The 16,190-nt window shown below is 37.0% G+C and overlaps 1 protein-coding gene across 7 annotated transcripts in view; it reads left to right on the forward strand.

Annotated features, from left to right (window-relative positions):
- Positions 1 to 1,014: 1,014 nt before the first annotated feature.
- Positions 1,015 to 16,190, forward strand: part of LOC116175557 (serine/arginine repetitive matrix protein 1) — a 30,480-nt gene continuing 15,304 nt past the window's right edge. For 5 of the 7 annotated variants that reach the window (XM_031493729.1, XM_031493724.1, XM_031493726.1 and 2 more), the window contains exons 1-5: positions 1,015 to 1,171; positions 1,286 to 1,531; positions 1,959 to 2,063; positions 11,216 to 11,518; positions 11,575 to 11,628. In XM_031493729.1, the coding sequence (XP_031349589.1) occupies positions 1,293 to 1,531; positions 1,959 to 2,063; positions 11,216 to 11,518; positions 11,575 to 11,628 (701 nt within the window). In that variant the 5' untranslated portion in view covers positions 1,015 to 1,171; positions 1,286 to 1,292. Of the gene's footprint in view, positions 1,172 to 1,285; positions 1,532 to 1,958; positions 2,064 to 10,371; positions 10,821 to 11,215; positions 11,519 to 11,574; positions 11,629 to 16,190 lie in introns of those variants that run through there. The other 2 variants (XM_031493727.1, XM_031493728.1) reach the window with 2 other exon arrangements.

Below are 16,190 nucleotides of genomic sequence, written 5' to 3' on the forward strand. Positions count from 1 at the left end.
AAGTAACAATAGATTTGTTCTGTTAGTAATGTTGGGGTAAGAGAATCCAAAGAAACCTCTTTAAAAACTTTCCTGCAGAGCTGGGCAGAATACTTTTAAAAAGTATTTGAATACTAAATAGTAAATACTTTACACAAATCAAAGGTATTTGAATACTAATTTTGATTGAGAAGTCTAATCGAAAAAGTACGAATTGTTTTGGATTCTACGCACCAAAATTAATAAGAAAAAGTGTTTTCCCGAGAAATTTTGGTGTAGTCGATTTTTGGTAAAAAAAGGAAGGTTATACACTGCCTTTTTTTGAGGCCCGAAGAAAAAATTGTCTCAGATCGACCCGGAAAAAAAAATTCTTTTAGAATGTGGCCTGTAGAATCCATAATTTCAAACAGTTCCAAGATTGGGCTACTAGTTCAACAGTTGCAGCCCTTTGAATATTCTTTCGAAATTGCTTTCTAGTCCGGAGATTCTTTTAAAAGTCTTAAAAACCCCAACTGTATCCTGTTTAAAAATCTTATAGGACATCCGTAGGAGTAATTCCTAGCATTTTTATCAGAAACGTTTTCGCAAAGAATGGTTTCTCTTAGCATTCGTGAAAGCTTTTCCACCTATCCCCTTTTACCTTCTTTTTCATCTTAGTAAATTTTGTAATATTTTAATATTTCTTTAGGTGCCCCCTGAGACATAAATATAAATATGAAAAAGTTTGAAATGTAGTCGCTATGTAATTCATAAATAGTTTCTTCAAAACAAAATGTTGAAGGATCAATACTAATTGTTTTACTGCAAATGCATTCAGTTAGATTATATTAAAATACTCAACTGTAAACATTAACTATAACAATATTTGATTTGATGAGAATATCATTGTCTTGGACTGGAAACAAAACCCAAACCCCAAAATACATTACGTGTATGATAAGTTGCCTATCTGCAACAGAATACGCTATTATAGTCATTATTCGAAATAGACCATGGACGTATCGAGAATTGGGTACAATGAGAATATTTAATAAGCGCGTGCGTGTACATTTGACAGCTGACAAAACATCAATATGGCTTAATTACGTTTCACGTAAAGCGAATTTTATTAATCCGCTGTTGTAAACCACATTAGGGCTAAAAACAAAGCAAAAGTGTTACAATCAAAAGATTAAGTGACTATCTACACACGGTGAGTAATTAAGAATTTTTCCATCCATCGTATTGACCTAATCCACTTCTCCACCTAATCCAATCAATACAGCCAAGGAGCTGCCCTTAATTGTTGCAAGTATTTTCTCCGCAGGTTAGACATGTATAACGGAATCGGACTAACGACACCCAGAGGTTCCGGTACCAATGGGCACGTACAGAGAAATTGGGCTTTCGTGCGGCCGAAGGAAAAAGACAAAACCTACCGTACCGAAGAGGAACTGTGCAAGCTGGACACGGCGTCGAATCGACCGCCGAACAAGGAGATTTTGGATCACGAGCGTAAAAGGAAAATTGAACTGAAGTGCGCAGAGTTTAGCGAAATTCTCGAGGATCAAGGGTGTGTGTTCTAAGTAAAACCACTATTTAACTTTCTTATTACTATAGCTAGGAAAGATTGCCGGTTACAGCACACCTTATGTCGATCTACAATCTATGTTTTTCTTAAGATGCGAACGACTTCTGGAATAGGATCGTGCCAATGTTGATCGAAAAGTCTTTGTGTTGGCCATTGACATGATAGTATCCCGGAGCATCTTAAAAAAAACATGGGATCAGGTGTTCTGTGACCGGCAATCTTTCCTCGCGAGAGGTTTACCATACAAGTTATGAAGCAGGATTAAATTAACCTTCAGGGTTACAATACTGAAATCGAAACACCATTGAGGATCAGGCTTTTCTGATATTAAACAATTTTTTTAAACGGAACACTTTAATAATTGAAACACACTGTATAGATTTGTTACTTACGAATTTGCTTGTTGTAGATTTTCCGAAGAGGCTGTTAGGAATAAGGTCAATAACTATCGTGTTATGCTAATGGGACATGATGGGAAATTGGATCGACCCATTGGACACTGGGCGAGAGTAAGGTATGTATAATTTTGACATAATACAATCGATACTAATAAATGAGACTTACTGTTATCGAAATATAATTTATATGTATTTTTACCATCCCCACATTGGTAAAAAAAATAGGTATTGCATTGTCTTGCTGCCACCAACACTTTTTTTTTGGAATATTTCATTATCACATCGTGTATGCTAATCATATGCTTTTTACTAGTTTTTTTTTTGGCGGGGGAGATTATGAATAATTTTGTCGGTTTTTGTTGAGATTTGCAACATATTTTTCACAAATGTAAATTTTTGCTAGTAATCTCAAGACCTCGTCTCGAGATTAAATTTTTTTTGACATGTTGAATAGTCAGTTTTGCATAATATATGTTTTGGTTTTTTCTTTTGTTCTTGAATTTTGTTTTTTTTTCAGTTTTTTTTACAGAATTCTGCTTAATACTTATTTTAGGCAAAAAAAAATGAAGAATTCCGTTATTTGTGAACACCCCCCCCCCCCCCCGTCTATTTCTCAAACCAGTGTTTACTGAAATGTGGTAGGGATACTACATTTTTTTGTAGTTTCCTGTAGTAGTGGATAGTGTACAGGGTGTTTTGCATAGTATGTTTTTTCTTTGGTTCTTGAATTTTGTATTTTTTTCAGCTTTTTTTTTACAGAATTTTTACATAATTCTGCTTGATACTTATTTTAGGCAAAAAAAATGAAGAATTCCGTTCATTGAAGTGGGTATATTTCAATTGTTTATGATAACATTTTTAGGGCATTACCCCAAATCGGAAAAGTAGGTTATTTGTGGCCCCCCCCCCGTTTATTTCTCAAACCAGTTTTTACTGAAATGTGGTAGGGATACTACATTATTTTGTAGTTCCCTATAGCAGTGGATAGTGTACAGGGTGTCCCACATTAAAGGGCGACCACTTGGATGACGGACACTGTAAGTTGGTTCATTGCAGGCAAAGTTGTGCATTTTGGGACCAAATGTAACATTGGTTTCGGGAAAATTTGGAGCTGTCGTCAACTTTACTTTTTAAATATGAACTTGCATTTTATAATTATAGGAAAATTTTATAATATGTATAGAAAAAAATATAAAAACATAATCTTAATACATGCTACTCAATACAGTGTGTACTTTTTTATGGGCAATATAAAAAATAAAATTGATGATGAAATCTCCAAACGAAACATTGTATTGAATACCCCCTAGCATTGAATAAGCATCTTAAAGAAGTATAACGCCCGTGTTAACTGATGAAATAAGAAAATTTGTCCAGGATTCTGTCGTCCCCCTATTGTGGGAGAAAGTGAACCACAAATTTAAAGCTAGTTACCGACTTTGCAGATTTCTTTACTTTTTTAAAATTCCAACGTTGCCAGATTTTTGCCAAGCGCTTTGAGTTTGAATAAATTAGATTAAAATATTGAATAAGCTTTTATTCAATGCCAATAACAATATTATGTAAGGGAGGATCAATCTGAAATGTAAGATCATAAGGAACAATAAATAAAGTAAAAAATGTAGTTTTGATCTAATAAGAAAACAACAAGAACTGTTCTAAGGACCATTATCTTTTCATAATAAACAATCAAACTTTACCTAGCTCCATATAAGGATCTGGTAATTTTAGGCACATTAATGATCTCAGTAATTAATTTCAGATTAATGTAAGAATGCAGACTTTCGTTATAAGTTATTACTAATTATGTAGGGTGGTACCATTGAATTCAATGGTCCAGACTATATAACATTTTTGACAAAAAAATTAGTTACCGGTTCAAACCGGGTTTTTCATGGAGGTGAAATGATTAGAAATTAGGGGAAAATAATTAAAACAGCTGAATTTTTCCGCGGATGAAATTCCATGGGTTAAAAGGGGTGGAAAGTGGTGTTTTGCAATTTGTGGCAAAGCTACTAATTTTAGGCTAAAATGTTCAATATAAAAGTTATAGAGAATAAAAAATCAACGACTTTTGTATCTGCACTATTTTCACATACCGTCCAATTTTCCTAAAAAAAAACTGGAAAAGCTGATTTTTTTGGCTTTTATTCTTATTTTTGCGAAAAAAGTCATAGGGGTATGAAATTTGGAGAAAACATAGCTTGTTTTAAAAAGGAGACAATTTTGGGCCCGTAAAGTTGAATAGTTTCCGAGATCTCACGATTTCTGAAAAAAACCACCTCTTTTTCAAGGGGATGAAAAATCTATAATTACATTCGCTTCAATAAAACGACTAGGTACCGAAATACTCGGTGCAAAGACATAAAATAAAATAAAGCTACTTTTCTATATAACAAAGAAAAATATGACAACACTGTTCAACTCTGATAAACAAGGAAAAGAAAGGACTTCTAAGTATAACTGGTTTCCCTGTTTAAAATAGTCATTATTTACCGCCAGAGGCCAATATTTGTGGTAATTAACCACTTTGCAGTGTATGCAACACACCTTACACCAATTTCGGGTTTTCCTATGTAGTTCTACTTCTTTAAGGTGCTTATTCAATGCCCCTAGTATATGAGGTGTATAATTATTAAGGATCCTCAGATCCTTTATAGTTTTGTATTGTCGTCCGTCCGTCCGTCCGTGTGCGCTCTAACTCTTTTTAAAAGTGGCCGATTGAGTTGAAATTTAGTGTACGGGTTCTTTGGACATTAAGGACGGACGCTATTGATTTTCAGGAAGCTGGTTCAATAGGAACAAAAGTTATAGGACTTCGAGTGAATCGGGAACAGGAAAAACTACGGGCTCAATATATAATAGAAATCAACATATTTCATTCCCTAGGTCATGTATCGGGTTGGGACTTCCGCTAGATTATTCCCTATGACTCTTAGATGTGTAATACTTTAATATAACTCTTCTCTGTGGTATAGGTAGAAAGTTTTAGAGCAAAATGTAGCAAAAATTACACTTTATACATGAATTTAGAGTTTTAAAAGGTTTCAAACGCATTATCTTGATGCAGCAAGAGTACATCACGTGCACATTTGATAACCGCATGTGTGTGATTCAAAAATGTTAAATTATTGCCATATGGGTTTTAATGGGGGGGGGGGCGATAATGGTGATTGTAGGGAAATAATCATCGAGTTTTCCTTTACTGGAGGGTATTCCATACCTCCCAGACCACCTGGTGTTACATTCTCCCCCAAATCCGTCTGCCTTACCCCTCATTACATTTTTTGGAAATACTTCAATGGAACGTCGCACCGGAGGATCTGGAGGGTATTGAAACCCCTCAAACCCCACAAATGGTGGTAATCTTGATGGTAGGGAAATGGTCATTGAGTTTTTCTTCACTGCAGGGCATTCTATACCCAGCATATCCCCTGGTCTTGCATTCTTCCCCACATTCATCTGCCTAACAATGCTCATTACAGTTTTCAGTAATGCTTCTACGAAACATAGCACCGGGGGTGTGGGGGATATTCCAATATCAAAAGGTATATGATGTGTATTTTTGTCTATGTCCATTGAATTTATCCGAATTTTGATTTGAAACTTTTTTGGATAGCTCTTTTTGTTACTAAAATATTTGAACTTTTTAAAAATGGCGATTTTCACTTTTTTTCAATTATCTACAAAACGATTTATTTTTTCAAAATATCGCATTGTAAAATCTATCAGCATCAAAAACTGCACAACTTTGCCAATTTAACCGAATCTGTAAGTATAATAATAACAAAGGTAACGTTTGTAACCTTCCCACCCCCTTCCCTTATGCTCAAATAGTCAGATTATTGTAATGCACACTTTTGAACATGTAGTGAACCCACCATATTTAATCTAACGCGCTCGAGTATTTCTAACGATCGATTTTTTTTTACTATTCTGATGGGCTGCCCTAGATCCACGATCCTATATTCAGGACTTATATATGTGGTGGAGGTCCTCAGCAGGTAGAAAGTTATCCCTCTTTTAGGGATGGACACGAACTCGAGCTAAACTCGGCTCGGCTCATAACGAGCCGAGCTGAACTTATTACATTCGAGCCGAGCATCGAGCCCACCTGTGTCTTTTTCGAGACGAGTCGAGTTGCTCGTTTGAAGCTCGACGAGCAACTCGACTGAATTTATTTATAATGGATATATTAATTTTGCTGTGTGTCAATTTGATAGGTTTACCGTATAAAATGTGATATCATCTACACTTATGTTTTTTAAATGGTGCGATGCAGACTCGGCGGCTGATAGTATTCTAGCAGCTTCATTCTTTGCTCAATGCTTCATTCAGTATTGGAAATGTTATTTATACAGGGTGGCCATTTGAAAACGAAACAGAGCCTATTTTGGGGACCTCAAAACATCTACGGAAAAATACTCGGACCCGTTAATTTTTTATTCAAGGGGGAACAATTTTTTTGCTAGTTTCGCCCCCTTGAGGTGACAAGCGCCCCCGGTACAGGGGCTAATAGAAGTTACAAAAATGTGTCAACATTTTCTTATGAAAAAATATTCTTGTAAATGAGTTAGTTAAATAACAAATATAAAAACAACAGTAAATACAAAAAATGTTGTTCTCCTACATTCTGAGCCGTACTTTTTGTTGTTTTTTTTCTTTTTAATACCTGTAAGTACATATGCCTTTTCTGCAATGCAAATCTTGGTTATTGTTGAGAGCATTACTATAGCATCTGATCAATTATTGTTGTCAGAACGAGAGAGGGATAATAAATAAATAAATTAATAATGGTTTATTCACTTGCTGAAATAATTTATCTTTTTTTGCAAACAATGAAAATGCTAATAGAACTGCCCAGCTCTTTAATCGACAACACCAGAATCGATAGGTCCATCGTATGTTTGGGCTGCCATTTTTGGTAACCGTATCGTAGACCCCTTCTTTTTACCTGGAACTTTAACAGGAGAGATGTACCTGGAGTTATTAGAAAAGACGATTCGTCCAGCACTAGTGGAGATACTAGAAAATACCAACGACTACTTGGAAATAGTCTAGTATTTCAGCAAGATGGTGTGCCACCCCACTATGCTGCAAGGGTTCGTCAATATTTGGACCAAACGTTTCCAGGACAATGGATTGGAAGAAAAGGTGCTATTGAATGGCCTCCTCGTTCCCCGGACTTAAGTGCGTTAGATTTTTAGCGCATTTCCACAAAAATAAAAAAAAATGCGCTATTGTGGCCACTGTCCATCCGTCCGTCCGTCCGCTCGTTTTGCGACGCTACTAGTTCTTTATCTTAAGAGTTATTGTTCTACTTTTTTCGCTATTTGGTTCGTTATGGTGTCGAGTCTTGTACCAAGGAAGGACCGTTACCGCTTACAAAAAAAGTTATTGTAAAAAAAACAAAAAACCGTTTTTTACTTACATGTTCCATAATTTTACACTTTTGCCGTTTATTAACGATCCTAGAGATCGTTTATAATTTTGCATTGCTATCTGTCGTCTGCGTGTTGGTCTGTCCGTCTGTTCTTTTGTCTGCCTGTCCATCTATCTGTCCGTGTGAACGATAACTTTGTTTAGAAATGTTCGATCGCTTTTACATCTCCGTTAGTTATGAACTGAATTGCATGAAATTCAATATGGGCATTGCTTTAGCCATATAATACGCAATGCCAAAAGTTGAATCGAATCGATTCAAAATTCACAGTGCCCTTTTCGCATCTCGACCATTTGTAAACCGAATTGCAAACTTTTTTACTTATAAAAGTATTTGAATGAAATTTGATACATAGGCACTTGGAATAAAGGAAAATCAACCGCCAATTTCAAAATTTGGTTTTGCGCATGCGCAGTGCCAACTTTCTTATTTATGGGGGGATTTAAATGAAATTTGATACTTAGGCACATGGAATAAAGGAAAATCAAACACCAGTTTCAAAATTTGGTTTTGCGCATGCGCAGTGCCAACTTTTTTATTTATGGAAGAATTTAAACGAAATTTGATGCATAGGCACTTGGGATAAAGGAAAATCAAACGCCAATTTCAAAATTTGGTTTTGCGCATGCGCAGTGCCAACTGTTTTATTTATGGAAGAATTTAAATGAAATTTGATACATAGGCACATGGAATAAAGGAAAATCAAACGCCAGTTTCGTAATTTGGTTTTGCGCATGCGCAGTGCCAACTTTTTTTATTTATGGAAGAATTTAAACGAAATTTGATACATAGGCACTTGGAATAAAGGAAAATCAAACGCCAGTTTCAAAATTTTATTTTGCGCATGCGCAGTGCCAACTTTTTTATCTATGGAAGCATTTAAGTGAAATTTGATACTTAATAGAAGTTGCATCTTACAAATGGGAAATGAATGCAAGTGGAAATGCACTTTATGTAAATCGTTTACGATTACTTTTTAACTTGTTCTTATGGGGCCATTTAAAAACTAAAATTTATGCTAGTCAGCTTACATCGTTAGACAACTTGCGACAAAAAATAATTGACGAATGTCGTCAAATCACCCCATAAGTTTTTCAGAATGTACGGAAAATGTTTGAAGAAAACCTGTATTATTCTATGGAAGTCAAAGGCCAACATTTTCAACATTTACTTGATTTAAAACTTAAGGGTTATAATCCACATAAAAATACCTTCGAAATAAGGTATCACTCGACCCCCATTCGATTTAAAATTTTGGGGGCGCTTGCCACCCCCGCTATGGCTTTGGCATCAGGGGGGCGAAGCTAGCAAAAAAATGGTTCCCCCTTGAATCAAAAATTGACGGGTCCGAGGATTTTTTCGTAAATGTTTTGAGATTCCCAAAATAGGCTCTGTTTCGTTTTCAAATGGCCACCCTGTATAAATATAATATACATTCGTTAATGCTTACAGATTTAATTTTTAATTTAATTTATTATCCCTCTCTTGTTCTGGGCCCTCAACAGGCTTGCGCCCAATTACAGAGTGACCCGGATAGATGAAACTGTAGCGAGATTTTATTAAGATTTTATTTCTTGGAACACCCTTAAGGCTGGTAAGGTTACGTCCGTAACCAAATACAACCGTTGTATTGCATATCGCCCCTTTATTGCAACTGTAGGTAACTTGTAGACGTGTTTCTTTATTCTGTTTGTCACATTTTCGACGCATGGTCTTTCCTTTTCAGAAAGATATAGCAAAATTGTTTTTTGATACAGTAAAAGAATATGGAATTGATTAAAAAATTCAGGGAATAACTGTTGATAACGTGGCAGCGAATACTACTTTTGTGAGTGAGCTAAAAAATCTACTTCCCAGCTTTGACAGCATAAATCAGCACTTTCGATGCATGGCCCACGTTCTTAACCTTGCTGTCCAGGATATCCTTCGCTCACTTAGTTTTAATGTTGATGAAGGAGACGAACAAATTGGAAGTGACGCCGACTTAGTTTTTTAACTTTCAAATGTAAATCCTAATGTTTGGAATTCGAGCTTAGCTCGGCTCGGCTCGAAACTCGGCTCGAAAACGAGCCGGGTTTCTAGTCAAGCTGAAGTAATTTTTTTCGAGCCGAGTTTCGGGCCGAGGTGGGCACCCATAATTTCGAGCCGAGTCGAGTTTTCAAAAAGCTCGGCTCGGCTCGGCTCGAACCCATCCCTACACCCTTTCTCTGCCGCACTTGAGTAAACCCCAAAATCCTCTATTGGGTTCCCCTACTATTAGTAAAACGCTAATAATTTTTTTTTTGTAAAATTTTGAAAACAGATGTCTATTTTTTTTAGTATATTTTTTTGGTTTTAAAAAGTTAGAATTTGCTTTAGTAAAGTAAATTGCTATTTTTTGGAAATTCTTAAATTATTTGTCGATTTTTTTAAACATTTTGTAAGCTTGTGATCATTTTCATTTGTAATTTTTGGATAATTAGCCATTTATCCCTGGATGTGGTCGCGATTTTGTGAGTAAGGGATTCTGTACAAAATTTAAGTTTCCGTTTTATCTGCCAGCAACATCTATGAATTTGAGTTTGAATTTAGTAAATTTCCAATTAAATTGAACATTCAGAAACGTATCCTGATATTTTTTGGTTTTACCCGCCCGCAATTTAGAGGTTTGTTTTTCAAATGTTTACTTTACTTAAAATTAAAAACATAAATTGTGGATCATTTCTGCAGCCCACTTTTTAAATAGGGGTGTTATTTCTTAATTGGGATCTCGAGAGGCAACATTTGCTTCAACATCGGTGCCCTAATTAAAAAAAGTACGCGAAGCAGAACGCGCTTTTCAAGTTGAAAGGAAGGAGAAATTGGAAAACAATGGAGCGTCGGTGGCGGTATTGATTTAGCAATTCCGGCTGTTCAGTCAAACTGTGCTTCCTCCTTGATATGGATGCTGCGCGTCGGATAATTTCCGCGTCCACCCCTTCAGTTTGCGTTTCGCTGCTAAGGGCCGGGCCGATGATGTGCGGCTTTCGCAATATTAGAAAATCTATAGAAATGTGAAATCTCAAATACAAATAATAAAAAGACTGATCCATGTCTTCCACGTAGTCAAATCCGTTATTCGGGGCTACTTAGTTTTAAGGGTAACTCATGTCTTCCAAAGAATGTAAAATTAAACGAGTGCTTTATTAAATTCTACGTTTATTCGAAATATGTTTTATGGTGGTAACGGTGGCGGTTTTCGGAATCGTTATACGGTGGACGAGCGCGTTATTTTCGAAAGGCTATGGCGCGGCGCCCTGTGCCAGGCGTTTGGGGCCAAAGTTCCACCAAGAGCGATACCCAGGAGAGAGCAGTGCTGTTGCCATTGCCATTGCGGTATCACTCAGAATACCGCCCCCGGCAATGTCTTTCGTCGATTGTATCCTAAAAAAACAATGCGATCCGTTGTGAGGTAAAAATAATTCTTAATTGCCACGGTTTTGCGCAAATCCGAATTTAAACCCGTAATCCGATTGCGTCCTGCCACTTTTAAGGGTTTAAACTTGCTGATCCGATTAACTCGGAAGTTTGGAATTCCCTCGCGAATGAAAAGGGAAACATTAATGACATGTTAGTTGCAGTGCATGCACGCTAAAGGTTTCGCAATTACCATATGAAAGAAGGGGGTGAGTCACCCCTGTTTCGCTCGCCTTGGCATTCATTATTGATTTGCTCGCGTGCCGCGTAACAATAAAACGAGCGTATTTGCGAAAGAATGGTTTGTTACGTAAACTTAGAGTCGCCAAATAAGTATAATGTTGTGATTTTTAAACGGGAACGCTCTGTTAAAATGAGTCTTTGTTGCAGCGTTAGCGAAACTCATCATTTAGCCGAGGCCCAGAAAGAGAAAAATGCTCGTTTACGCGAGGCGTTTGGTATTTCCGAATATTTCGTCGACGGAAGCAGTTTTGATCCAGATCGTGAGGCCAAAGAGCAGGTGGCACGATCTGTCGCGATCCAAGAAAAAGAGCAACAAAAAGCCTTGGAACGGGAACTCCAGAAGGACTTGGAAAAAATGCAAACCACACGTTACGAACTCGTACACACACCCAGCCCCGAGCCACCTCCCATCGAAACCAAGAAGAAGAAAAAACGCAAAACAAAAGAGAGGTAAGTGCCGCTTACTCCATCACCGAACCACAGCCTAATCCTATTCTCACCCGCAGCTCCTCATCCGATGAGAAGAAGCGAAAGAAGTCGAAGAAGCGTAAAAAAGAAAGGTTAGAAATTGTGCTTATTTCGGTTTAGCAAAATGGAAAGGTCCGACGACCGTTTCCATTCTGCCCCCAAATTCTGAATGTCTGAATTTTGATTTGCTCCTTAAAACTATTTTTATTTCTACTAATATTTTGGTATAATATTTTTGTGCCGTGCGTGCGAAGGCCTCCAGGTAATGGTATGGTTTCGTTGAATATTTCGTAACAAATTTTTTGATCTTGCGTATATGTCTAGTGCAGCACGGGTGGACTGAAGGTGCGTTCAACCCCTTAAAGTCTTTCGGTCTTACGTCTATATTTAATTTTTAGAGAACGTGTGTTCTTGATCGACATAAGCAGGATTTAGCATGCATTTTATAGTATAAAAACAATTGAAACTTGGGGCATAACACCTTGTCAATTCGAATTCATGTAATCTTAATGGGAATAGGGTTGACCGCTCACTTGAGTTCTTTAAATGTAACAAAGATTAATTTTTTCATTTTTCACATTCTTTCAATATTTAGAGATTTCCAAATCACAATCCTTGTTTGTTTGGAAAGTATCCGATTAGGAAGTGAGTTTTCCTATCTTTCCAGAATTGTAACAGAAAAAAAAACTAAACATCCTGGTCACAGAACCACTGTGCAACATTCCTCAAACAGCTACATATTGTCCTGTCTTTTCTAAGACAAATGTTGCCCAAATTTAAGTTCAAATCCTCTCCCTCTTGCTGTCGTTAACGCTCGTTGGGATGAAGTGTTAAGATGGTAAGGGTTCTAAGTTTATAATTAACAATTGTAGTGAGCGGGTGGTAACAATGATAAAAGGATAAATAATATTGATTTTTAATTTAACATTACAATTACATTTTCTCAAAATAAATTAATAACAAGTCTATGCAGATAATTTTGAAATATTTTATGAATCTTCGGTAGTTGGCAGGGTGGTGGGGTAGTTTCCTTGGAACGGTACTGTTTTCTCGGCGCCTCCAGGACGTTTTCAATCCTTGCTCCTGGTCACGGGGCGGTTTGCGGAACGCCACGGGTACTCAAACGGTTAAGGGGGGAACAGCGATTTTGCGGGCAAATGGCGGTGGTGACTGCCGAAAATCTAAAACAAAATTACGACACACGGGACGGCCGCAATTTCCCAAATCGGAATGGAAGCACAAATTAACTAACCCTATCTATTGGCTACGGGAAAGCGGAACAGAACACGGGAAACAAACCCCCTTTATAAATAACAGAAAGAAAAATATCAAGATTACCTTGACCTTCAACGGTGCGATCCCCTCGAGTGATAAAGTCTAAAAATAAAAACTTCTCTTTTTAATTACGTCCCCTAAAATCTGGGACTAATTTTGAAATTCATGTTTAATTAAGCGCGCTTCATTTGGCACTAGGTAAAATCTAATCAGCTGCAACACATCTGATTCGCTACTGGTATTTATACTTAATTGCCATGATTGGGGTGTAACGTTGTTTCTCAATCTTTGACGTGAATATAAAATTAGTCGAGTCAATCCCTTATTTTAGAAGTTTATGGGTGCAAAACAGCGCATAAGGTGGACGTCTCAATGTTTCTAGATTCTAGATCTAGAATAACATTACCTAATATATCTCCGAAATGATTTTCTCTCCAAATGATGCTCTCCCCATTCCAAGGGCTGTCGGATGCAACAAAACTAATTCACTCGCTATAGGAACAATTTGAAAACGGATGAATTAAATAAGGCAAAACTAAATATGTCCAGAGCTATAGTCTTCGTAACAAAGCGCTTCCACGCGAGTCCATATACCGGGTGTTCCTCAACGCAGGTAGCTTCAAGGCGGAAAATAAATGACTTGCAAATCACACGAGAATAACTAGGGGCTTCATTGATTACAAGGAAGGGAAAAAGAGCCGTTGAAAACCTTCTAGGACTTACTTTCTTACTTCATTTCCAATTTTACATTATATTAGTTGTCAACACATATCACATCAGGGAATTTATCTCCCTTGTAATCCTGACTTTACACTGTTATTTAAAATATTGAACCATCTTTCACCGAAATGAGTGTGTTTAGTATGACTATTATGTAACGGAGCTTGACATTCACACCAAAATCTCACGGTACGAAGAATACACATAATTTTTCTTCATGGTTAAGAGCTCAGGACTCAGGACATGCAGTGTCTCACCATAACAATAATATAGGGGTATGTTTGGGGTTTGCGTTTATGTTTCAGTTCAGGCGTCCGGCTTTGGCTAGGACATGACTTGTCTCATTATATAATATTTATAATATTTGCATACAAATTCCAATAACATAAATACTTAGGAGCCATGAAAAATAATCGCATTTGGCATTTATCCACAATAAGATGGTGGATTGCAAATAAATTCAACAAATATATTACGCCCCTCCCATGAAACAAACAAACCCCTCACTTATCGCACAGGCCGATAACAAAAATCGTACTTGCATTCCAAAGCCACCTTCTTGCGAATTGTTTACGTGTGAAAAAAAATTATGCACTCAAAATCTCTTAAATTATCTAAACACCCTGTATATTAATCTCGAATGGAAGCCACCCACACCTATGGAAAGTTCCACTAACTACAATACGCCCTAAATGGATTAACACCCTGTACCAATTTTCATCCTTATGCTAAGGGAATTTTTACTTCCCATAAAAGAGACATTCTCACTGAAACTTCTACGTACATGAGAACGCATGTGTCCTTTCTAACAAATATACAAAGCTACCTACCCCAAACACTTTTACCTTTACTGAACTGTTAACTTATTTAAAAACATCTTGGACAAAAGCCCTCACATTTATAAAGCAAACGGCAAATAAACAAGAGCAAATAATCAACACCCTATACCAATTACAAAGAGTGAGCACATTTGTGAATGATCACATGACACACAAAAATGCTACAAGTATTCTGCAGCCTCAACTTCGCAGCTTTTCTTTTTCTTGCTTCAGAAAGCCCGACGCGCATTAACTTACGAACTCTTGTCGTTGTGCAATTTGATTTGGCAGATCCGCGGCCAAAAAATGTGCAGTGGCGTAACTTGCGCTTTTCTGCTTTATTCAAATGCATAAAAGTGGGAACGATAGAATTCGAAAACTGTCAGATATCTTACATCGCACTATCTTAATTAATATTTAATTTTGCTTCTGCAGGTTGAAAGCTACTGCTTTAAAACGACCAATTATTTCAGGTTGAGATTGGAGGGACGGTGAGGGAACTCATAAAAGTGAAAGAGATGCAGGCATTTGTGTTTTCCAAGTTGGCCGTCCTTTGTTTATAGTCATTACTCAATGGACGGTACACAGGTTCGCTCCACGAACAAGAGCGCGGCGATCCTCTTCTTAGGGAAACGTAATTTTCGAAAGTTATCGTCGGCGGCTTCAACATCGCATATGTCAGTGCACATTTTATCTAAAAAAAAAAAAAACAGTAAATACTTGTTGGTTCAGGGTAGGCGGCACGTAGTTTGCAAGATTTGGCGAGGTGGCGCCAATGATGCTTTTGTAATAACTACGGACGTGTGCTGCAACATGAGTTTGTAACGAACATTAGTAGACCTGTATTTAGAAAAAGTTAAGGACACGGAAGCGCAAGAACTCGAAGCTCAATTGTCGATAGGTGGTGTTGAATATGTTGTATAAATGAAATATTGCAGCGCGACTCTTTGGCAGAAAGTACTACTAGCACGAGTACACGCGCACAATCTACTTTACCGAATTTGTGTTTTTCTAGATCTCTATCTCTATTCATTACCTTTGCGACGGCGACATAACCCAATCTTTTGACCTTGAGAGTTCGAAAAGAGTTTGGTGCAATTTTCACCATTATAAATTTTTATAGAAGTACGGACTGCTTTATTTTGCTTTATTTACGAACATACGTACCCTTTGGTACGAACGCAACATGTAATTTTGCGTGATGGTAAGAAAATTTTCAAATACCTAATCAGGACCAGCCAAATTGTACACTACCTACCTCAATTTAATTAATAATTAACTTTGGTACAAAGCCCTTGTGCATACTATTGTATAAAAACATTAAACAAATAAAAGTACCTTCCGCTTTTATCATTGTTGACGATTATGTCTCAAGTTTCTAGCGACATCCGCGTAGGTCAGAGACTTGGCGTGGGTAGGTAGATATCAGTACCTACTGATGGTTTATAATAATTTAAATCTTTTAGCGATAAAAATATGTTTGATGGAAGAGTGGATGGGAAAGGTCTAAAAATATCAATGTCTTTTCTAATTGGTTGCGACTTCGAGCGATATGATATTAGTACTTCAGGAATGTTTATACACTTTCGGATGCTGTATCTGAATCTAAAATTTCTAAAATTCGAAAAAGTCCAGGAAACGAAACTTAAAATAGTGTAAAACCTGGCAATTTTTTCAAAATGCATCGATTTGCATGAAAATTTATCCTCCACTTCAAAATTTATGTTAGGTATGCCGATGGGGGCTCTTCATTGTTTAGGGGTGAAAACTACCCCTTTTTGCCAAACCCATAAAACTACATATTGCTATTGTGCAAAGGTAAAATCTCCGGTCAGCCGCGC

Source organism: Photinus pyralis, unplaced genomic scaffold, assembly GCF_008802855.1.
Source record: "Photinus pyralis isolate 1611_PpyrPB1 unplaced genomic scaffold, Ppyr1.3 Ppyr1.4_LG7, whole genome shotgun sequence".
NCBI classification, from domain to species: domain Eukaryota; kingdom Metazoa; phylum Arthropoda; class Insecta; order Coleoptera; family Lampyridae; genus Photinus; species Photinus pyralis.